The 22,866-nt window shown below is 46.2% G+C and overlaps 1 protein-coding gene across 4 annotated transcripts in view; it reads left to right on the top strand.

Moving 5' to 3' along the window:
• Nucleotides 1-6,944: 6,944 nt before the first annotated feature.
• USP15 (ubiquitin specific peptidase 15) overlaps nt 6,945-22,866 on the top strand; it is a 177,906-nt gene continuing 161,984 nt past the window's right edge. For all 4 annotated transcript variants that reach the window (XM_082254721.1, XM_082254723.1, XM_082254722.1 and 1 more), the window contains exons 1-2: nt 6,945-7,103; nt 21,316-21,443. In XM_082254721.1, coding sequence (XP_082110847.1) covers nt 7,015-7,103; nt 21,316-21,443 — 217 coding nt within the window. In that variant the 5' untranslated portion in view covers nt 6,945-7,014. The remainder of the gene's footprint in view (nt 7,104-21,315; nt 21,444-22,866) is intronic.

Here is a 22,866-nt window from a genome sequence, read left to right on the forward strand (position 1 = left end):
ACAGAATAAAATGTACACTTTAAGCCCCGTTCACACTGGGGCGACCTGTCAGGCGACCTGGTCTCCTGACAGGTCGCCGTAGGTCGCCTGCCATACAGAAGCTATGGACCCGTTCTAATAGGAGCGACACAAGTCGCTCCGACTTAGAAAAAGGGTCCGGAGCTTCTTTGGGGCGACCCGGAGCGACCTGCATTGACTTCAATGTTATGAAGTCCGTGCCGGCCACTCCGAGGTCGCGGTGCGAGCAGCGCACCGCGACCTGTGAGGTCGCCCGGCGAAGTAGCGTCGCCCCAGTGTGAACGGGGCCTTATCTGCAGTAACAGTTTATTTTTAACCTAACACTGCTCAAAAGAAAAATAAATTGTGAGTTTTGCTGCATTTTATTGTCTAAGGATTGTGAAAAAAAAAAACATAATTGAAAGATATTATCATGAAGAATAAACCTTGTTTGTCCTTAAAAAAAAAAAAAAAAAATCACAACATATGTATTAGGCCCCTTTCACCCATGTGGACTGTTCATTTCATCAGTTCAGTCAAGTCAAAATGGATAAAGTATTTATCAGTTTTTCATAAATGCTCATCAGTTTTTCAGCCGTTTTTCATCAGTGCTCATCCGTTTTTCATTTGTTTTTTTACATCCACTACCAATGCAAAAACGGATGAAAAACTGACCGGTTTTTAACGGAAGAAAAATAGAGCTTTGATCAGTTTAAAAAAAACTGCTGATGACAGATGTGGATTTAAACTTATGTAAATGGGTGCATTGATGTCGGTTTTTCATCTGTCAACAGATGGATGAAAGATGGACAAACGGACAGCATGTGTGAAAGGTGCTTTCCCTTATTACCTAAGGCCCCTTTCACACACTCCGTCCGTCGGACAGAGTCCGTTTTTCTCAGTGGGGGATCGACAGCAGGAGGATGACAGTTATTCTCCGCGCTGTGTGCGGAGACACAGTTGTCAGTTCCCCATACATCTCTATGGGGGAATCGGATGGGAACGGACCGTCGGTCCGTTCCCATCCGTTCCGCTGGATGGATGGAAAATAGGGTTTCCATCGGTCCAGATTTGATGGATCGGGTGTCAGCGGACATGTCTCCGCTGACATCCGATGCCCCATAGGGATGCATGGGGGGACCGTTCAGATCCGCCAAAAAAAACTGACAGGCGGATCTGAACGGTCCGCCTGTGTGAAAGGGGCCTTAAGGCCCCTTTTCACACAGGCTTTCTGATCAGGTCCACCTGTCAGTTTTTCAGGCGGACCTGATCGGATGCTCTATGCACCTTTATGGAGCAGCAGATGTCAGTGGATGTCAGCGTCTGCAAGTGGGGTAAAGCGGGGCAAGTGCCCCCCCTCTTGGAATCTCAACTTCCCCTTTAAATTGGTTGTTAAGCAACTTTATACCATCCTGTCTGGTCTGTTTAATAATCCTGTGTGCCCATGCCCCTGTGTATTAAAAAAATAAGCCATTCTTTACCAGTTTTCAGAGTGCCTACTGCCGCTCACGTGACCCACCGACTCCCTCCTCTCCTCACCTGACAGCTACCTGCAGTGGGTGTGGCCAGGGATCCCCACTGACGTCAGTCGGGAGGGGAGGAGGAGAGACTCGAGAGGAGGAGAGAGGTGGCAGGTCACATGAGCGTCAATCGGCGCTCTGAAAACTGGTAAAGAATGGTTTATTTTTATAAAACACGGACACAGGGGCACATAGGATAATTAAACAGACTGTAGAGAGGATATGAATCTTTAAATGAAACTACAGCAGTAGGAGGGGAGAAGGCGGGCACTGACACAGGAGCAGACAGGCAGGGAGGGAGGGGGGAAAGAGGAGGACAGGAGAGCTGCAGATGACGGGGGCATGTAGACTGACCATGGTGTCAGGGCTCAGCAGTCATGATACACTGTGGTCAGTTTACAGAGGGGAGGACATATTCAGGCAGGATCAGCCAGGTATTTTAGGTGATAGAAGGAGCCAAATTACACAGCACAAGCACTGCGCTGTATAACATGCTTTAAGGGAACAGGATCGATATATTTTTTTTTTTTAGGATAACAAACGCTTTAAAAACAAAATCTGCTTTTTCCCTTCAAAAATAAATACTCACGAGTTGCGGTGTGCGCGGTGACTGACGTCACCTTCATGACATTGTCGAAAAGGGATGGAGCATGAGTGACTTTAAAAAGATGCCCCACCTCCCAGAAAAAAGGTCTGCGGACGCCCATGAATCCTAGATCAAGGTTTGATTTAGGTCAGTGTCAGGGTTAGTGTTTGGGTCAAGATGAGGGTCAATCATTTTTAGACAGGATTTTTTATTCCTAAATTAGTATCATTGTCAGTTAGTGTCAGTGTCGGTGTGTTTAAGGTAGGATAAAAAAAAAAGCAAAATGCGCACTTCTGTTTCTGGGCTGTACTACGGGTACAAACAACAACTAACATACACATATGTGGTATCGCTGCGATAGTCAGGAGCAGGAGAATTTATTTTTGGCTGTTCTTTGGTGGTAGGTTATGGTGGTGGCAAGAAATATACAGCTAAACATTTAAAAAAATGTGTTTTTACTTTACTATTTTGGGCCAGCTTTCCTTTGATAATAAAAAAAAAAATCAGGAGATATCAATTACCATTTACTACTAAATAAAAGTTCAATTTGTCCTGAAAAAACAAGGTATAATCCACCTGGATGCACAAAAAGTAGTTGTGATGATATATACAGTTTTACTAACACATGTCAAAGTTGCACATTTGGGCTTAGCCATTAAGATTTGTTTTACCCTTAGGCACAAAGGGGTTAAAGTGGATCTTCAGCCACAAAGTGAAAGTGCCTCCCACCCCTCCTCCGCTTTGCTATATATATGTATATATAGCGGCTTTTAGAAATATGGTTTTAGAAAAAGTGTTTAGACCCGCTTAGGCAAATGACATGCACTGTGCTTCCTGGAATATGTCAGGAGACCCGCCCGCTGAACTCAGAAGAGCCAATGAGCCTCTCAACAACGTCAGAGATAACAAGGCAGTGCAGGACCAAGCGGTGGCAGGGCATGAGAGGATCTTAGCGTTGGATGGATTAGTATCTGAAAATGTGCAGCCCCCACCTCCCAGTAAGCAGGAGTAAAGAAAAGAAAAACGGGGGTGGGTGTTTGGGTGGAGATCCACTTTAAAGAGGAAGTAAACCCTCCTCAGACACTTTTACCTATAGGTAAGCCTATGATAAGGCTTACCTATAGGTACTGTAAATATCTCCTAAACATCTACCGTTTAGGAGATATTTACCTTACTTGCAGCCAGTGACATCACTGGCGCATGCGCTCTGAAGGAACGGCCGCTGGTGCCGTTCCTTCAGAGTCCCGTACCGTGACCGTCGGCTCCCGCGCGCGTGAGTGACGTCACTGCGGCTCCGGCCAATCAGATGGCCGGATGCCACGATCCCGGAAGACGGGGCGACTGGACATGTCGCCCGTCATAGAGGTAAGCGGACTGAACGGCGGGGGCTCGTACTAAGGTAAGTATTTCATAATGAGCTAGTATGCGATGCATACTAGCTCATTATGTGTTTCTCTTTCAGGTCGAACAAGAAAAAAAAAAGTGTGTATGGGTTTACAACCTCTTTAATGTATTATTACATTCTTTTACACTGTCACTTTAATAATTTTTTATTAACTTTATTGCTATCACAAGGGATGAACAACATCCTTTGTAACTGCATGAGCCGTGACAGATCCTCTTTATGGAGAGATCGGGGTCTATTGGCCCCCCAAATCTCTCATCTGGCCTCCAATGCACCCAATCAGACACAGATCGGTCCAATCAGCTGCTTTCCTGGCCGCTAACAGCCAGGTAAACAAAGAGCTGAAACTGGAAGTGAGGAAATCATCACTGCTTCTGGGGGCACAGAGTAGGAGGAACAACGTCAGTTCCTCTCTCTGTGTAGTGATGCTGTTGCCTCCAGACCGCAATTCAATGGAAAAGCCCGGGAAAAGCAGCCCCTTCCACCATCTGCAGAAATGATCAAGTGGGTGTTCGGCAACTCTTATAACTTCTGCTGAAAAGGAAATTGCAGACTTCACATTTTGATACCGGGATGATGCCTGCAGGTGCTGGCATCATCGCGGTATAACCACTTCGACCTATCCTACAGTCTTGAGGTGGTTAAAGTAAAACAAAAACTTTTTTTTTAAGTTTTGAATATAGTGGAGAAGGATTAGAACCCCTGTCTATTGCTGTCTGCGTTCCTATCAGGGAGATTCACCCTCTCTAATGGTCCTGTTTAACATTATCAATGAGAGTGAAAGACATCATCACATTTTGGGTTGTCACCAGAATATGAAGAAGGGGAAATCTTCCAATGAAGACACTAGGTCTGGTGACAACTAGCGATGATTGGATCAGGTGTGATAGGACTAAGATGCAAACCCACATGTGTGAGCCCACCGGGAAGCTGTCATCTATATGGGCCAATTATCTGTGGCCTGGGCATTTACATCCTCTGTTTACATGCAACTGTGGGGTTTCGGAATGCCAGGCTTTACATGATTGGCCTGTACAGATGACAGCTTTCTGGTGGGCTCACACTTGTGGGTTTGGATCCTAGTCCAAACATGGCTCAGTTAATCACTAGTGACAACCGGGGATTTCCTCTTATTTCCTGTTGTCCCAATACAGTTGCCAACAATACTGAATTGCCTGGGACATTCACAGGAATCAGACCGATGTCCCGGGCAGAGCCCTGTCCTGGGCAGAATCCTGAAAATTAGGCTCTGTCACAGACAGCGGGACACAGTTATCACAGCCAGTAGCATATCTTCAGGGGTTCCATGCAACCTCCCTGTCACACTGACTCAAGATCACCATACGGCTCTATTAAGTCTCCAGTCTGATCCAGGTTCAGCTTGTGTTTGGTGGGATCGGCAAGGGAAGGGCTGGGTGTCTCCTGTGCCTCATGAATCTGCAGGACTTCCCCCTTCTGCACAGCTTATTTCTAGGTTATTAGAGATAAGGGCGGTGCGGTGGTGAACAGGGAGGCAGACACCCATGCCCACCGCCAGAAAAGCCACAGCCGTGGTGAGTCCTCCTATAGAAAGCTGACTCCTGACTGTCCTGTGCCGAGCCTGACTCCTTAGTGTCACTCACTGCCATGTACTCAGCAACTTCTGTGTGCCTGTCCCCCTACCGTCCTGTCCCAGTGTCTTCCCTCCCAGCATCCTCTGCTCAGGCCCCCAATACACATGTCCTGACTGCCATGGAATAGCCCAGCTCTGATCATAACTCCCTCTTCACCGACAATATATACCCCCCCACCTTCTCCATTACCCCAACTCTGCTCACCCCTCTCTTCTTCATTCCACTAACTCTGTTCACCCTCCCTCCTCTCCACCCCCCCTACCTCAAATTCTGCTTACCCCCTCTTCTCCTTCCCCTTTAACTCTGCTCACCCCCCTCCTCCCCAACTCTGCTTACCCCCCTTTTCCCCATCCCCCTCAACTGTATTTACCCCTCCCCTATTCTGCTTACTCTTCTCCTTTTCCCCTCAAATCTGTTCACCTTCTCTCTTCTCAATCCCCCCCCCCTCTTCTCTATCCTCCCAATTCTGCTCATCCCCCTCTTATCCACCGCCCCGCCCCCAACTTTGCTCACCCCCCCTCTTCTCCATCCCCCAACTCTGTTCACCCTCCCACTTCTCCATCCCCCCTAACTCTGTTCACCCCCCTCTTCTCCATCCCCCCAACTTTGTTCACCCCCTCTTCTCTATCCCCCCTACTCTGTTCACCCCCTCTTCTCTATCCCCCTACTCTATTCACCCCCTCTTCTCTATCCCCCCAACTTTGTTCACCCCCTCTTCTATACCCCCCCCCTCTGTTCACCCCCTCTTCTCCATTCCCCCTAATTCTGTTCACCCCCTCTTCTCTATCCTCCCCACTCTGTTCATCCCCTCTTCTCCACCCCCCCCTAATTCTGTTCACCCCCTCTTCTCCATCCCCCCTAATTCTGTTCACCCCCTCTTCTCCATCCCCCCTAATTCTGTTCACCCCCTCTTCTCTAGCCCCCCAACTTTGTTCATCCCCTCTTCTCTATCCCCCCCACTCTGTTAACCCCCTCTTCTCCATTCCCCCTAATTCTGTTCACCTTCTCTTCTCTACCCCCCCCCCACTCTGTTCATCCCCTCTTCTCCATCCCCCTTATTTCTGTTCACCCCCTCTTCTCTATCCCCCCCCACTCTGTTCACCCCCTCTTCTCCATCCCCCCCTAATTGTGTTAACCCCCTCTTCTCTATCCCCCCAACTTTGTTAACCCCCTCTTCTCCAACCCCCCCCCCCCCCAACTTTGTTCACCCCCAAATTGGTTCACACCCCTCTTCTCTTTTCCCCCAAACTTTGTTCACCACCTCTTCTCTACCCCCCAAACTTTGTTAACCCCCTCTTCTATATCCCCCCGGCTTTGTTCACCCCCTCTTCTATATCCCCCCCGGCTTTGTTCACCCCCTCTTCTCCACCCCCCCACCTCTGTTCACCCCCTCTTCTCCTTCCCCCCTAGATTTGTTCACCCCCTCTTCTCCATCCCCCCAACTCTGCTCACCCCCCTCTTTTCCATGCTTCCTTTTCTCCACCCCCCCCCCCCCCCGCCCATTTTTTTAGCGCTGCACTTTTTTACTCCTGTTAGGCCCCGACTATAAATGAATTCCCCGCCCCTAATTAAAATAATATTCCGCATACAGAAAAAGAAGTGTCCCTAAAAAAAAGACAGGAAATATAGCCCTTCCTTGCGCTATCCGCAATAATAAAAAGTTTAGCATGTAGTTGCACATGAAGTAGTGACGGAGAGATATGACAGGCCGGAGTTTGCAGTGACAGCAGGTAGAATAAGATAGTGAAAGCTCTCCTCATCACTCCTCCATGGGATCTCCTCCCTCCCCCAGCGCTCATCTCCTCGGCTCCTCACACACACTGCCCGGTTCCCGTTACTTCCCAGCACTGACGTCACTCCCAGGATGCAGCGCGCAGCTGTCAGTGCAGGAAGATGGCGGAGGGCGGAGTGGTTGATCTGGAGACTCAGAGAGCAGAAGTGTCAGGGCTGCTGAAGACCCCGCTTCGGAGGGGAGACACGTGGTGAGTGCGGCTCAGGCGGGCAGAGGGCTCCGGGAAGGTGACGGAGCTGTGATGGAGGAGGACATGGTGTCGGCTGCAGTGGCTGGGAGCCTGTCCTGTCAGGGAGAACATCTGTATCATGTCCCGGCACCGGGGGTCACCTGCTCATTGTCAGTCATGTGCCGGGGCCTGTAGGCTGGAGATCAGCATGTGCCTGTCTATGGAGGGACCTTAGATCAACTACCTGTCTGCAGCTGACTCCACATCTGTGCACATCTGTGCAGGGCTTATAGATAGGAAACCTCCTCTGTCTGCCATCAGGTGGGCTGCCCAAAAATGCACACATGCCATACCCTTACACAGCGCACCTCGCCACACCGCTGCGCATACACTCCCATGAAGTGCCCTTTTTTGACACTTTATCAATTAAGGTAAAAAAGTAAACATTGGGGTTGGAGAGTGCAAAATCTGGTGCAGCTCTGCATAGATCTTCCAGGTTTTTGGTCAAAGCGAACAAGCTGAAGTTAGAAGCTGATTGGCTACCATGCACAGCTGATCCAGATTTTGCCCTCTCCAGGGTTTCTTAAAGCCGAGCTCCACTCTAAAGTGGAACTTCTGCTTTATGGCCTCTTGACCCCCTGACATGTCACATTTGGCATGTCATTTTTTTGGGGGACAGTGCGTACCTAGTTTTGACAGGTACCCGATCCCACTTTCGCCTAGGCGGCTCGAGCGGAAGTTCTTCTCTCACCCTTCCTCCCTGCAATCTTCTGGGACACATCACAGGTCCCAGAAGATTGTCCGTCAACTCAGGATGTGCCCGGCTGTGAAGCCGCAGGTCCTGTGTGCCCACAGTAGTGATGCCGGCGCTGCGGGGAGAAGAGGGAGAAAACCGAGGCTCCTGCCGGTCACATCGATGGATCGTGGGACAGGTGAGTGTTTATTAAAAGTCAGCAGTAGCTGCTGGCTTTTAAAAAACACAAAAACCGGTGGAACTCTGCTTTAACCACTTGCCAACCACCCCACACAGATTTAGGGTCCTTTCACACGGGCTTTCCGCCCAGGGGACTCCAGTTTGCTCAGCGGGGATCAATCCGCTGATCCCTGCTGAGCAGGCAGATGACAGATCCGTCTCCGCTTACTTTACAGAGACAGACCTGTCAGATCCCCGCTCTCCTCTATGGGAGATCGGATGAAAATGGACCGTCTGTCCGTTTTCATCTGATCCAATCCTCCAGACGGATGAAAAATATAGTTTCCATCCGTCCGGATTTCCCAGACAGGATCGGATCGGATAGCAGCGGGTGTCAGCGGAGATGTCTCCTCTGACATCCGCTGCCTCATAGGGATGCATGGAGGATCCAATCAGATCTGCCTGAAAAACTGACAGGCGGATCGGATCGGAAAGCCGTGTGAAAGGGGTCTTGCTCCTGCAGGGTTTCCTCTCTGTGCTGGATCACGTGATCAGCCCTTTCAGGTAAGGGGTCGCCTCAGCTGTGCTGTGATTTGTTACAGCACAAGCTAATCTGTGGGTTCCAGTGTTCTATCAGAATACCGCTAACTATCAGAAAATGCAACGGAATTGACATTTGTACAAAATTGCTTACTGTGCATGCTCTATGCATTTTAACATGGCTGCTATGTGTTTCAATTGGTTTCCTAATGTGACAGAACATGAAGGCAACAGTGGAAATCTTCTTACACCCAAGCAACTGTCAAATGTCACACTTACATTAGTAGTAAACGCCCCTTATATACAAGAATAGATTACTTCACCGCAACCAAGTGAAATAGTATATTTCACTATATAGTCAGTTTAGCGATGAGCAGTGCATGGTGTACCAAGATGGCCGTCGCCACCTTGTCGCTGTATATACTATTATACTGATAATTCTATAATAATAAAAATGTAATCTTGTATTTCAGGATATAAGGGGAGCTTACTGCTAAAATAAGTGTGAAATTGAATACTTGCCTGGGTGTACGAAGATGTCCACTGCTGCCTTCCTGTTCTGTCACATTAGCAAACCTATTGGAATGCATGGCGGCCATGTTGGAACGCATGGCTCATGCGCAGTAAGCATTTTTCGCCACTACGTCACTCCCGTTACATTTTCTGATGAGTAGCGGTATTCTGACAGGACATGGGTCAATGACTTAAGTGCCAGCACCTGCTTATTGGCACTGTCATTGTTTACTGTCATTGTTTACCGTGTTGTTTACTACACAGGGAGCTCTGTGTAGTAAACAACACAGCGCTCCGAACACTGACAGGCGATCTTGCTGTTTTTTTTTTATATTCCCTGCAAAGCAGGGAAAAAAACTGCCAGATCGTTAAGTAAAAGCAGCACAAAAAGCACACAAACATTGTTAGGCACACCGTTAACCCCTTGATCACCCCAAGATAGTAACTCCTTCCCACCCAGTGTCATGAGTACAGTGACAGTGTATAGCATGGGTGCTCAATCTGTGGCCCTCCAGCTGTTGAGGAACTACAAGTCCCATGAGGCGTTGCAAGCCACTGACAGTTCCAAGCATGACTCCCAAAGGCTGAGGCATGATGGGACTTGTAGTTTTGCAGCTGGAAGGCCACAGGTTGAGCACCTATGGTGTATAGTATTAGCACTGATCACTGTATTAGTGACACTATTGATGTCAGTTAAGCCTGATACACATTAATAGTTTTTTTTGGTTCAACCCAGTGGGTTAAACGTAAGAAAGGTGACAGGTCTGGTTGGAACCACTGTACTAATGATCCAATGTTAGTACAGTGATTTCCCCCACTGGGCTGTTGTGTTGTGACAGGTGCCCCCCCCCCCATGAACTGTTGTGTTGTGACAGGTCCCCACCCCCCCACACCAGAACACTCAGATCAGCGCTTTGGTAGCACCATTGGCTGAGAGCGCTGATTGGGAGTGAGTCGGCTGCTGGTTTTCCAACATGCTCATCCGACAGAAGCCGGCCAAATGGCAGGCTTCTGTCAAACTGGCTGATATACACACAGGCTGGGGTGTCTCCCAGGCATTAGTGTTAACCCCCCCCCTTCTTCACAAAGCCAGCATCAGCTAGTGTCAGATTGTCCGCCACACTATAATGCCTTGTTTCCACTGAGTGGTACGGTACGGTTCAGTACAGTACGGTTCGGAACGGTACACCTTGCGTTTCCACTGCCAATAGTACCCTTCATAATAGGCGTGGTGTAGCAGGAAAGCTGTGATAGACGATTCTGTCAACCAATCAAAGTTCTGCAGAGTGTAGCTCCACCCTGTTGGTACGGTACTAATGTGCTTGGTACCCCAACGAAAGGGCCCCAAAAAAGTGGTACGGTTCGGAATTAGGGTACCATTCACAATGGAAATGGCATAAATAGCGTACCGTACCGAACCGAACCATACCAGAAAGCTCAGTGGAAACGGGGCATTACAGTCCCACTATAAGTCGCTGATCACCACCATTACAAGTATATAAAAAATTTCCAGTATCTATACCTATCTATATTTTTTTTTTTTACCAAAGACATGTAGCAGAATACATTTTGGCCTGAATTCATGAAGACATTTTTCTATATTTTCTTATTCGATATGTTTTATAACAAAGTAAAAAATATTGGATTTTTTTTTTTTTCTAAATTTTTCTGACTTTTTATTGATATCACAAAAAATAAAAAAACCCAGATGTGATCAAATATGATTTGATTAAAATTTGATATATATACCTTTTTTTTTTTTCTTCTATTTATTGCATGACAATACAGTTGTCAGTTAAAATGAAAGTTCAGCTAAAATCTATTAGCAGCCACATTCTAGGACTAATCTATCTAACCCTGTAAAGCAAAAATCACTATACTTACCTTTTCTAAAGCTGTCTTAGTCTCCAGCGGCAGATGCTGTGTAGAAGAGACAGCCCACAATGGCTGGGAAGTGACGTCACCCATAGACTTACTATGGGGGCTGCCTCACCTACACAAAGAAGCCGCTGCAAGTAATAAAACAGTGGCTCCAACTGCCTTCTTTTACCACCCCTGCGCCCCACATGGACAAATCCTGAACAGTACCTTTCACTGCAATACTCATCTCTGTTCTGGTGCTATCCCCAGCTGACTCACCCTGCAGTCCAGCCCCAGTGCACATCATGTGGGCCAATCACATACTGATGAAACCATCCCCGTCCTGTGCCTCTCCCTGTCTATCCACGGGTTCTGGAAACCTGATCCTGTCACTTCCCCACACTGTTCACATGTGAAAGTAGAGAATGCTGCAGGGAATGGCATCACGCCAGTCTGCAGATTACAAGACACACACCACCAGAGGAAGAAGGGGAAGAGGGCCCAAAACTATGAAAGAAGCTGTGTATATGAAAGCATTATTGTTTTAAATAATAAAGTCATCCACGAGTTGGGCTTTAGGGTGTATATAAACCCAAAAACAAGTCTTTAGCAGTGGTGACTGCATTTGTTTTCTAAGGTAGTCAACACAGCAGATCCTGCTATGACATTTACTGACTAAGGGTTCTTTCACATGGTGGACTCGGTTTTGCTCAGTGGGGATCGGCGGATGACAGGTCCGTCTCTGCTCCGTGCAGAGACAGACCTGTCAGATCCCTGCTCTCCTATATGGGGAGATCGGATGATAATGGGCTGCCTGGCCGTTTTCATCCGATCCTCCAGACGGATGGAAAATAGGGTTTCCATCCGTCTGGATTTCACAGACAGGATCAGATTGGAGAGCAGCGGGTGTCAGCGGAGATGTCACCGCTGACTTCTGCCGCTCCATATAGGTGCATTGAGCAACCGATCAGGTCCGCCTGAAAAACTGACAGGCGGACCTGATCAGAAAGCCCGTGTGAAAGGGCCTAAGGCAGGCCATACTTAACCACTTAAGCCCCGGAGGATTTTCCTGCTAAACGACCAGGGGGTATTTTGCGATTCGGCACTGCGTGACTTTAACAGACAATTGCGCGGTCGTGCGACGCTGTATCTAAACAAATTTGGCGTCCTTTTTTTCCCACAAACAGAGCTTTCTTTTGATGGTATTTGATCACCCGTGCGATTTTTACTTTTTGCGCTATAAACAAAAAAAGAGCGTACATTTTGCAGAAATAACAATATTTTTCACATTTTTTTATATGAAATTCCCCCCCAAAAAAATGTAAAAATCAAAATTTTTTAAAATTTTCAGCCAATTTGTTTTATGCTACCTATGTTTGGTAAAAAAAAATCGAAAAAAGCGTATTTTGATTGGTTTGCGCAAAAGTTACCGCGTTTACTAACAAAGGGAAAGATTTCTGTCATTTTTGGTGTTTTTTTTTTTAACGTGTAATGGCGGCGATCTGCGATTTTTTTTTTTTTTGCGGTACTGCGACATTGGGGCGGACAGATCGGACCCTTGACTGACATTTTTGACACTTTTGGGGTTACCAGTGACATTTCTACAGTAATCAGTGCTATATATATATGCACTGTTACTGTAAAAATACACTGGTAGTGAAGGGGTTAACTTTATTTGGGAGGGAGGGGCTGTGTGTGTCCCTAGGGGCGTGCTTTCTACTGTGATTGGCTGTGGCTTGAGCTGTAAGGACACTGATCAACGGATCTACATACTAGATCCGTGTGATCAGTGTCTTTACAGCGAGGAGAATGACAGGTGGCTTGTTTACACAAGCTGCCTGACATTCTCCCTCTCCCCCGCCGATCGCCGAGTGGTCACACGCGCGGGGGGGTCCGTCACCATAAAGCTGGCCTTTAGGCTCCGTTCACATGTTAGCGTATGGATCATGGGCAGAACCGCCGCGGTTCCGCCCGCGATCCGGAGATTATTGCAAATCACGGGATGCCTGTGCGTTGCCCGTTGATTTGCAATAGACCCCCAAACGCTGAGCGATGTTGCCGCGATTTCCGCCTGCCGAATCGCGGTAACATCGCGCAAAAAAAATCACGGGACGCAATACGATCCAAAGAAGCTCTTGTACTTTTTTGGTCGTAATGCGTCCGCGATTTTTTTTTTGCGCGATGTTACCGCGATTTGGCAAGCGGAAATCGCGGCAACATCGCTCAGCGTTCGGGGGTCTATTGCAAATCAACGGGCAACGCACAGGCGTCCCGCGATTTGCAATAATCTCCGGATCGCGGGCGGAACCGCGGCGGTTCTGCCCGTGATCCATACGCTAACATGTGAACGGAGCCTAAAGCTGGCCATACACTGGGGTTTATTTAGGACCCATTCACGCTGAGGAGTTTTTCAAGCGCCTAAAAAATTTGAGAAAATGTTTCTTTAAATCAGGGAATGTGTTCACACTGTGGTGGTGCGTTTCGGTTTGGGTGAAAAGAATCCTGCTTGCGGCGCACCTTTGGAACATGTTTGGGGAGCTAAAAAAGCACCAAAAGTGCCCCTTTCCATTAAAATCTTTCATGGAACAAAAACGAGCCTGCAATGAGATTTTGGTGTGGTTTTTTAGTCACACGTCCTTAAAAACCGCAATGTGGATTTAAAATTGCGGCAAAAACGCATACGCTTATGTTTTTGCAGCAGATCAGTGTGAAAGCGCCCTAAGTCCAGAGCAAAATCTGGTGCAGCGCTGCATAGTAACCAATCCGCTTTCAGGTTTTTTTTAGTCAAAGCTTAATTACACAAGCTGAAGTTAGAAGCTGATTGGCTACAATGCACAGCTGCACCAGTTTTTTCACTCTTCTGTTTTAGTAAATCAACCCCAGTGTGAATTTTGTCCAGTTCCTGATGAACCTGGCCAAAATTCAATTCGTGGGTGGCCTTTTTGGCCCCCCGTTCTGCTTGATACACTTTGGTGTAGAAATTGAAGCATCCAATCAGATGGAGCCACCGTTCAGGCATTCTGCCAGCTGCCGCTGGCCAAACTGTGCATGTATTGCATGAGTGGAGGAACCTAATTTTTTTTCGCTTACCAAAATGTCAGTATATGGCCAGCTTAGGGCCCCTTTCACACTTATGTGACTTGTCCTGCGACTTGGGACTGCAAAGTCTATTGACAAGTCATACTCCATGAGTACCGTTCATTTCTGTGCGACTTCAAAGTAGTCCCTGCACTACTCTGACCCCACTTTGATGCGTTTTGAGGTCTATAGAACTCAAGATTACACAGGCATTGCTTCAAGTCCAGTCAAAATCGTGTGATTTTTAGCTCGCACAAGTGTGAAAGGGACCTAAGCAGCAGAAGATGTGTGTGCAATAATAGGGAACTGCTAGGATAAGAGCTTTGCACGTCATGTGCTTTTCTTCTTTTTTTTTTTCAAGAACAAAAAAGGTAAATATAACGATTTTTAAAAGGGCAGGCCACTATCAAACCCTACGCAAAACATGGTAAGCTTCGATTTAATTCTACTTTAATTCTATTAATCACTCAGAAGACCTACACAGTACACTTTTTGGTCTAAAGCCCAGAAATCAAGCGAAGATTGCCTGTGGAAACTGAGGATGGAACTAATGTATGAAAATTCTCGTACAACAAAGACTTTTTTTTTTTATTAAGATCATGCGTAGTCTTTCATATCTGATTTTTCTTGTATGAAAACAGTAAAACGAACATTAAACGAAAATCCTTAGTTCTGTTCACGTACGTGAAAAAATATGGCCATTTGGAAAGTCTGAATCGGATGTCAAAAGTTGTGTACACTTTGTATGAAAATCGGACGATCGTTCCTTACACAGAATTTGTCTTCCGATTTTCTTATAGCGTATACCCTACTTAGAAATAGCTGTGATCGGGTCCTATAATAATTAACTCAACACCTCTCACTGCCTTTCACAGAACTTTGGAACAACTGGGGATATTCGGATGTCTTATCTTGAAGTCTCCTCTTATCAGCTGAGTGTAGTAATGAAAGGCAATAAATATCCCTATAAAGCCTCGTACACACGCAACGATTATCGGCCGACCGATCGTCCGACTTTTGTCCAAGTTGTGTTTTGTTGGTTGGAATGTGCCTAGACTGCAGACAAATTTTCTCGGCCAACAAAATTCTACTTCAGAAGTGATGTCATGTGTTGGTTTGCTTTCTTTGTGTTCTTTCTTCACTGAGCATGCCCAGTCTTGCTCATAAGATTTTTCCCTGTCGAAATCTGTACTGACTGCACGAAAATCGGCCGTTGTGTTGATGGCCAACAGAAATTTTATAGTCTGCACACCAGATTTTTTTCGGCCGAAAAGTCGGAGTCGGTTGTCGGAAGCATCATACTAACAAGCCGAAAATCGGCAGATCGGACGTTGGCCGAAAATTCCCTGCCAATTTTCGACGCGTGTGTACGGGGCTTTAAGAAAGTGCACACTTTAAGAAGTCATTGTACAGTCCTCCTTTAGATTTACCAGCAGTTGTGTGATGGAAACTAATGCTGGCCATGCACTGTACGAAAAATCAATTTTGCCCTCCTGTAATGACCGAATTTTGATCGATAAATCGTTCAAAGGAAATAAATGAACCCAATTTTTGTTAGTTTTGCCGCAAATGCCTAGTCCAAACATTTCGGATGAGAATCAGATTAACCTTTCAATTTTATTGTTTGTTCGGAAGAAATTTTCCAAACTTGTGCTTTCGTTTATTGGCTAAAAAACCTCACAACCCATTACTGATTTTGTGCCGATTACCTGGCCGAAAAATTAATGAACAATCCAAATGACAGATTTTCAAACGATTGTTCGTATAATGTATGCCAGCATTAGAGTCAGTTCACACCACATGCAGTCCAGTGCATTTTTTGCTCCATCAAAAACACATGGAAAGTAGGTTATACGGTTTTCAATGGTATAGTTCACACCAGTGTGGTCAGTTTGAGGGCATTCCAGTTCCAGGAAAAAAAAGTAGCGCATGCTGCATTTTTCCAGTACTGGAATGCGGTAAAATGCATCACAAACGCACCTGAATGCACTGGAAAGCATCAGCAATGCACTAGACCCCATTACAGTGAAAAAAAGGAAAAAAGTATTCTGGAATGGATCTGGAAACTCCTAAAAAAAAAATGCAGCATAACGCGTCAAAAACACGCATACAGAAATGCATGCGGAATGGTTCTGGAGTGCATTTTTGTGGTGTGAACCAGCTCTGAATGAACTGTTTTGGCAGACTCTCATATTATGTATCAATAAGTAGTTTAGGCAAACTCTCAAACTACTGGCGCTTTTCCACTGCATGGAACCGTAACGGTTCGGCATGCTTTTGTGCTTTTCCACTGCTGGTACCGCATGGTATAGTGTCGGAACGGTTCGGTACGGTACGGTATAGGTTTGCTTTTCCACTGCTTGGAACCGAACGGTACGGCTCTGAAAAAACAGTACCTACTCGATTGTGGTTCCAACAGGTACCAAACTGGTACCATATCCCACAATCCTTTGCATGCAGTCACTACTAGCCACTGATTGGTCAGAGAATCCCACCCACCCCGTTGTTATCCCATTCCCACCCACTTAACTTTAGTACTACTTTAGTGGAAAAGCAAACCTATACCGTACCGTACCGAACCGTTCCAACACCGTATCATGCGGTACCAGCAGTGGAAAAGCAAACCGGGCCGAGCCGGTACTTGCAGTGGAAAAGTGCCATACGTGTCAATGAGTAAGGCCTTATTCAAACTTGAGATTGGGGGCATTAGCAATTACATGTAGGAGATCCAGTGGGGGGTTCCCTGCTATTAGGTGTGGGTGGAACCCCCCAGCTGAAAGCAAAGGGAGTCTGACAGCTCCTGCTTCTAATTGCAGTGGCTCCCTTGTATTCCCAGTCAGTGTCCAGGGCTGATCACTCACAGGCAATCACTGCCTGAGTGATTTCATGTGAGTGGCCGCAATTATCTGCAGAAGCTAACAGCCTCCCATTGCTTTCAATGGGGCTTCCACCTGCAGCTAATCGCCAGGAACTCCTGCTAGATCTCCGTATGTACAAGCCCGATTCCAAAAAAGTTGGGACACTGTACAAATTGTGAATAAAAACAGAAAGCAATGATGTGGAAGTTTCAAATTTCAATATTTTATTCAGAATACAACATAGATGACATATCAAATGTTTAAACTGAGAAAATGTTAAGGGGAAAATTAAGTTGATTTTAAATTTTATGACATCAACACATCTCAAAAAAGTTGGGACAAGGCCACGTTTACCACTGTGTAGCATCCCCTCTTCTTTTTATAACAGTCTGCAAACGTCTGGGGACTGAGGAGACAAGTTGCTCAAATTTAGGAATAGGAATGTCGTCCCATTCTTGTCTAATACAGGCTTCTAGTTGCTCAACTGTCTTAGGTCTTCTTTGTCGCATCCTTCTCTTTATGATGCGCCAAATGTTTTCTATGGGTGAAAGATCTGGACTGCAGGCTGGCCATTTCAGGACCCGGATCCTTCTTCTACGCAGCCATGATGTTGTAATTGATGCAGTATGTGGCCTGGCATTGTCATGTTGGAAAATGTGAGGTCTTCCCAGAAAGAGACGATGTCTGGATGGCAGCATATGTTGTTCTAGAACTTGGATATACCTTTCAGCATTGATGGTGCCTTTCCAGATGTGTAAGCTGTCCATGCCACACGCACTCATGCAACCCCATACCATCAGAGATGTAGGCTTCTGAACTGAGCGCTGATAAAAACTTGGGTTGTCCTTGTCCTCTTTAGTCCGGATGACGTGGCGCCCCAGTTTTCCAAAAAGAACTTCAAATTTTGATTTGTCTGACCACAGAACAGTTTTCCACTTTGCCACAGTCCATTTTAAATGAGCCTTGGCCCAGAGAAAACGCCTGCGCTTCTGGATCATGTTTAGATATGGCTCCTTTTTGGCCTATAGAGTTTTAGCCGGCAACGGCGAATGGCACGGTGGATTGTGTTCACCGACAATGTTTTCTGGAAGTATTCCTGAGCCCATGTTGTGATTTCCATTACAGTAGCATTTCTATATGTGATGCAGTGCCGTCTAAGGGCCCGAAGATCACGGGCATCCAGTATGGTTTTCCGGCCTTGACCCTTACGCACAGAGATTGTTCCAGATTCTCTGAATCTTTGGATGATATTATGCACTGTAGATGACTTCAAACTCTTTGCAATTTTTCTCTGAGAAACTCCTATCTGATATTGTTCCACTATTTTTTGCCGCAGCATTGGGGGAATTGGTGATCCTCTGCCCATTGTGACTTCTGAGAGACACTGCCACTCTGAGAGGCTCTTTTTATACCCAATCATATTGCCAATTGACCTAATAAGTTGCAAATTGGTCCTCCAGCTGTTCCTTATATGTACATTTAACTTTTCCGGCCTCTTATTGCTACCTGTCCCATCTTTTTTGGAATGTGTAGCTCTCATGAAATTCAAAATGAGCCAATATTTTGCATGACATTTCAAAATGTCTCACTTTCAACATTTGATATGTTATCTATATTCTATTGTGAATAAAATATGCATTTATGAGATTTGTAAATTAGTCCATTCCTTTTTTACTCACAATTTGTACAGTGTCCCAACTTTTTTGGAACTGGGTTGTAATTGATAACGGACCCATTCGCAAGTGTGTTTTGGCCTTGGTGTAATAGTGACTGAACAGTCAGATTGTAACGTGTGGCCATCTGTTTTACCCTCTTACCAATTCAAAGAAGTTGTGCTGTAGAGTGAGATAGTCCATACATGTCCCTTTTTTTTTTTTTTCATTATTCAACAAGACTCTTATTTCCTCAACCACACATTTGAGGTTGACTGGTTAATCCTCCCCACTGAGCTATTTATTCTGACAGTGGAGAGACTTCTCCGCCATCAGAATACACTGTTCAGCGCTGTTGGGCATAGCCCATGCCGCTGTTCAAGTGGGGAAAATCGAACAGGTTGGTTGGCACAGAAGTCGATTGGTATATCGACTTCTGGACAACCTCCCTGCCCATACATAGATTGAAGTCCCTGCTGTACAGGCCAAATTTCTCTCTGTGTATGACCAGCTTAAGGTAAAAAAAAAAAAAAAAAACCCAGCTCGGGAGCAATCTCCAGTTTTTGCCATGGTTGGAGAAATTGTATATGGGTCAAAATACCTTCTTTAATTAAGGATATGACAGTGAGAAGTGTGTGCAGAAGAGGTGTACGGAGGATATGACAGTGAGAAGTGTGTGCAGAAGAGGAGTACGGAGGATATGACAGTGGGAAGTGTGTGCAGAAGAGAAATATGGAGGATATGACAGTGGGAAGTGTGTGCAGAAGAGGAGTACGGAGGATATGACAGTGGGAAGTGTGTGCAGAAGAGAAATATGGAGGATATGACAGTGGGAAGTGTGTGCAGAAGAGGCGTACGGAGGATATGACAGTGGGAAGTGTGTGCAAAAGAGGAGTACGGAGGATATGACAGTGGGAAGTGTGTGCAGAAAAGGCGTACGGAGGATATGACAGTGGGAAGTGTGTGCAAAAGAGGAGTACGGAGGATATGACAGTGGGAAGTGTGTGCAGAAAAGGCGTACGGAGGATATGACAGTGGGAAGTGTGTGCAAAAGAGGAGTACGGAGGATATGACAGTGGGAAGTATGTGCAGAAGAGGAGTACGGAGGGTATGACAGTGAGAAGTGTGTGCAGAAGAGGAGTACGGAGGGTATGACAATGGGAAGTGTGTGCAGAAGAGGAGTACGGAGGGTATGACAATGGGAAGTGTGTGCAGAAGAGGAGTACGGAGGGTATGACAATGGGAAGTGTGTGCAGAAGAGGAGTACGGAGGATATGACCGTGGGAAGTGTGTGCAGAAGAGGAGTACGGAGGGTATGACCGTGGGAAGTGTGTGCAGAAGAGGAGTACGGAGGGTATGACAATGGGAAGTGTGTGCAGAAGAGGAGTACGGAGGGTATGGCAATGGGAAGTGTGTGCAGAAGAGGAGTACGGAGGGTATGACAATGGGAGGTGTGTGCAGAAGAGGAGTACGGAGGGTATGACAGTGGGAAGTGTGTGCAGAAGAAGAGTATAATACACTATCTCACCCTGCTCTGCACATGCTCAGTTGCTCTCTATTTTACTTCAATGTGCCGAAAACGTAGAGGCCAATCTGCTGACAGCTTACAGATTTAATGCTGCTCTGGGGCTCTGGGCTTCAGCAAAATGGCAGCCTCCAGCAAGAAGAAACAGGAACAATGCTGAAGGCAATTTACAGCACGCACTCATTTTGGTAGCATAATTATTGTGTATTGTATGTTCCTTGCTAAAGAACATTATTTTTATCAAGTTGTTATGGGTAAAGTTCTGCTTTATTGGGTATCTAGAGTCAGAACTGGCATTCATTTTGACATACCATGTTTCCCTGAAAATAAGCCCGGGTCTTATATTAATTTTGGCACCAAAAGACACAGTAGGGCTTGTTTTTGGGGTAGGTCTTATCTGTAATGTGCCGTCTTCTCTACCTCCCTGCCTGTCAGGAATCCCCTGTGTGAACCTAGTAAAAGTGTTTGTAAAATCCTGGAATCCACTTTATCACTGTTTTATATAATGTCCAGTGTGTGTTTCTGTTATAGAATAGTGTGAAATACCTTTGGTACGGTGGCGCTCAGCTAGTCTCCCGCTCTGTTCTCCTCTCCTTCTCTTCTCATAGCTGTCAGCAGGGGATCTCAGAGGGTGGGGGGGGGGTAACAGAAACGCCGAGCATTATATTATAATAGTGTGAAATACCTTCAGTACAGCGCTCTGCGCTCAGCTGATTTCCCGCTGCTCTTCCTTCTCTTCTCCCCCGCTGACAGCTGGGGGTCACGGAAGCACCGAGCTGTACCGAAGGTATTTCACACAATTATATAATGCTCGGCCCTTCCGTGACCCGCTCTGAGAATTGCAGAGGGGGGGGGGGGCTGAGATCCCTCTCTGACAGCTATGAGAAGAGAAGGAGAGCAGAGCGGGAGATCAGCTGAGCGCCGAGCATCGCTGTACTGAAGGTATTTCACACTATTAGATTACAGAAATACACACTGGTCATTTTATAAAACAGTAATAAAGTGGATTCTAGGATTTTACAAACACTAAACTAGGGCTTATTATCGGGGTAGGGCTTATATTGTAGCCCTCCCCGAAAATAACAGTAGGTCTTATTTCCAGGGTAGGTCTTATTTTTGGGGAAACATGGTAGTGATGGGAAATCCAATATTTACAGCTGTCATCAGAACAGAGATAGCAGTTCCAGGATTTCTTTTCACGTCCTCTCATTTTAAATACACTTTATGTAATCTCAGAATTTTCATAAGATCCAGTATGCTGACAATGCTTATCATTTTATTTTGTTTTTTTCAGGTACTTGATTGACAGTCGCTGGTTCAAGCAGTGGAAGAAATATGTGGGTTTTGACAGCTGGGACAAGTATCAGATGGGAGATCAGAATGTGTATCCAGGTCCCATCGATAACTCTGGACTCCTCAAAGGTCATTCTCTAATACTTTTGAGTTTGTAGTGAAAACATTGTAGCATGTAAAGGTAGTTAAACTATTTTTTCATGTCTGTCCTGTGTTGCTTTGAAGATAAAGTTTTAAAACAAGCCTGTATTTCACCCATGTACAGCAAAGCAACAGGTTTGCTGTAATGCTGCTCTATCTTGCAACAGAATATTTGCTCTCCTATTGGTCCCCCACTGATCCATTCAGCTGCAGAGAGCAGTTAAAGGACACTGTCAGAGCTTGCACGAGTCTTAGGGCTCTTTCACACATGCGATCCGATCAGATCCGCCTGTCAGTTTTTTTAGACGGATCTGATCGGATCCTCCATGCAGCTCTATGGGGCAGCGGATGTCAGCGGAGACACCAATTCCGCTGACACCCGCTGCCATCCGTATCCGATCCTGTTTGTGAAATCCGGACAGATGGAAACCCTATTTTTCCATCCGTTCAGGGATCGGATCGGATGAGAGCAGACAGACGGTCCGCTCTCATCCGATCCCCCATAGAGAGCAGCAGGAGCTGTGACACCTCCCTCTCCGCACTGCAAGCGGAGACAGAGCTGTCATCCGCCGGCTAGGCGGGGATCGGCGGATCAATCTGAGCATCACGGATCCGCCTACGGAGGCGGACTGTGTGAAAGAGCCCTTAGGACTGTCTCCCTGCCCCCATGTGACAAGGCTTGGCCAATCACCAAGCATCAGTACTGTCATATCGGTAGAAGAAGAGTGAGCCACATACTCCTCAAAATCTGAAAGTACTGGGTATCTTCGGTGTTCCTGGTGGCTGAAGAAAGGAAAGGCAAATGTATGGTGCGGGGGGTTATTTAAGCAAACCTTTTGCTTTAACCTACAGGGTCATTATAAAAATTTACCTAAAGGTCCCATTCACTGTTTTTGAATTGGGTAGCTTGCGATTAAATGTAGGAGACCCAGGGAGGGCTCCATCAGCAATTACATGCAAGAGGCTGTGAATAGCTGCAGGTGTGCTCAGCCTCCCTTTGTATTTAATGGGGCTTCTGCCAACAGCTAATCGCATGGAACCCCCCTGCTGGGTCTCCTACATCTAATCACAAATGGCTCAATTCACAAGTGTGAATGGGGCCTTAGGTAGAGCTGGTCAGATCATTTCACATTTACTTTCCTTTGGATAACGGGCGTTCTGTGTCTTTGATCCACAGTTAAGGCCCGTACACACAATAAGAAAATCTGTAGGGAAAATTCGTCCTATGACCGATCTGCCGATTTTCGGATTGTTAGTATGGTGTTTTCGACAGCCAAGTCCGACTTTTCGGCTGACAAAATCCTGATGTGCAGGCTATACAATTTTTGTCCTCCGTATTACAATGTCCGATTTTCGCCTCATTAGTACAGATTTCGACGGAAAAAAATCTTAAGAGCAAGACTAGGCATGC

This window comes from Pelophylax lessonae (assembly GCF_965119305.1).
Source record: "Pelophylax lessonae genome assembly, chromosome: 4".
Taxonomy (NCBI): Eukaryota; Metazoa; Chordata; class Amphibia; order Anura; family Ranidae; genus Pelophylax; species Pelophylax lessonae.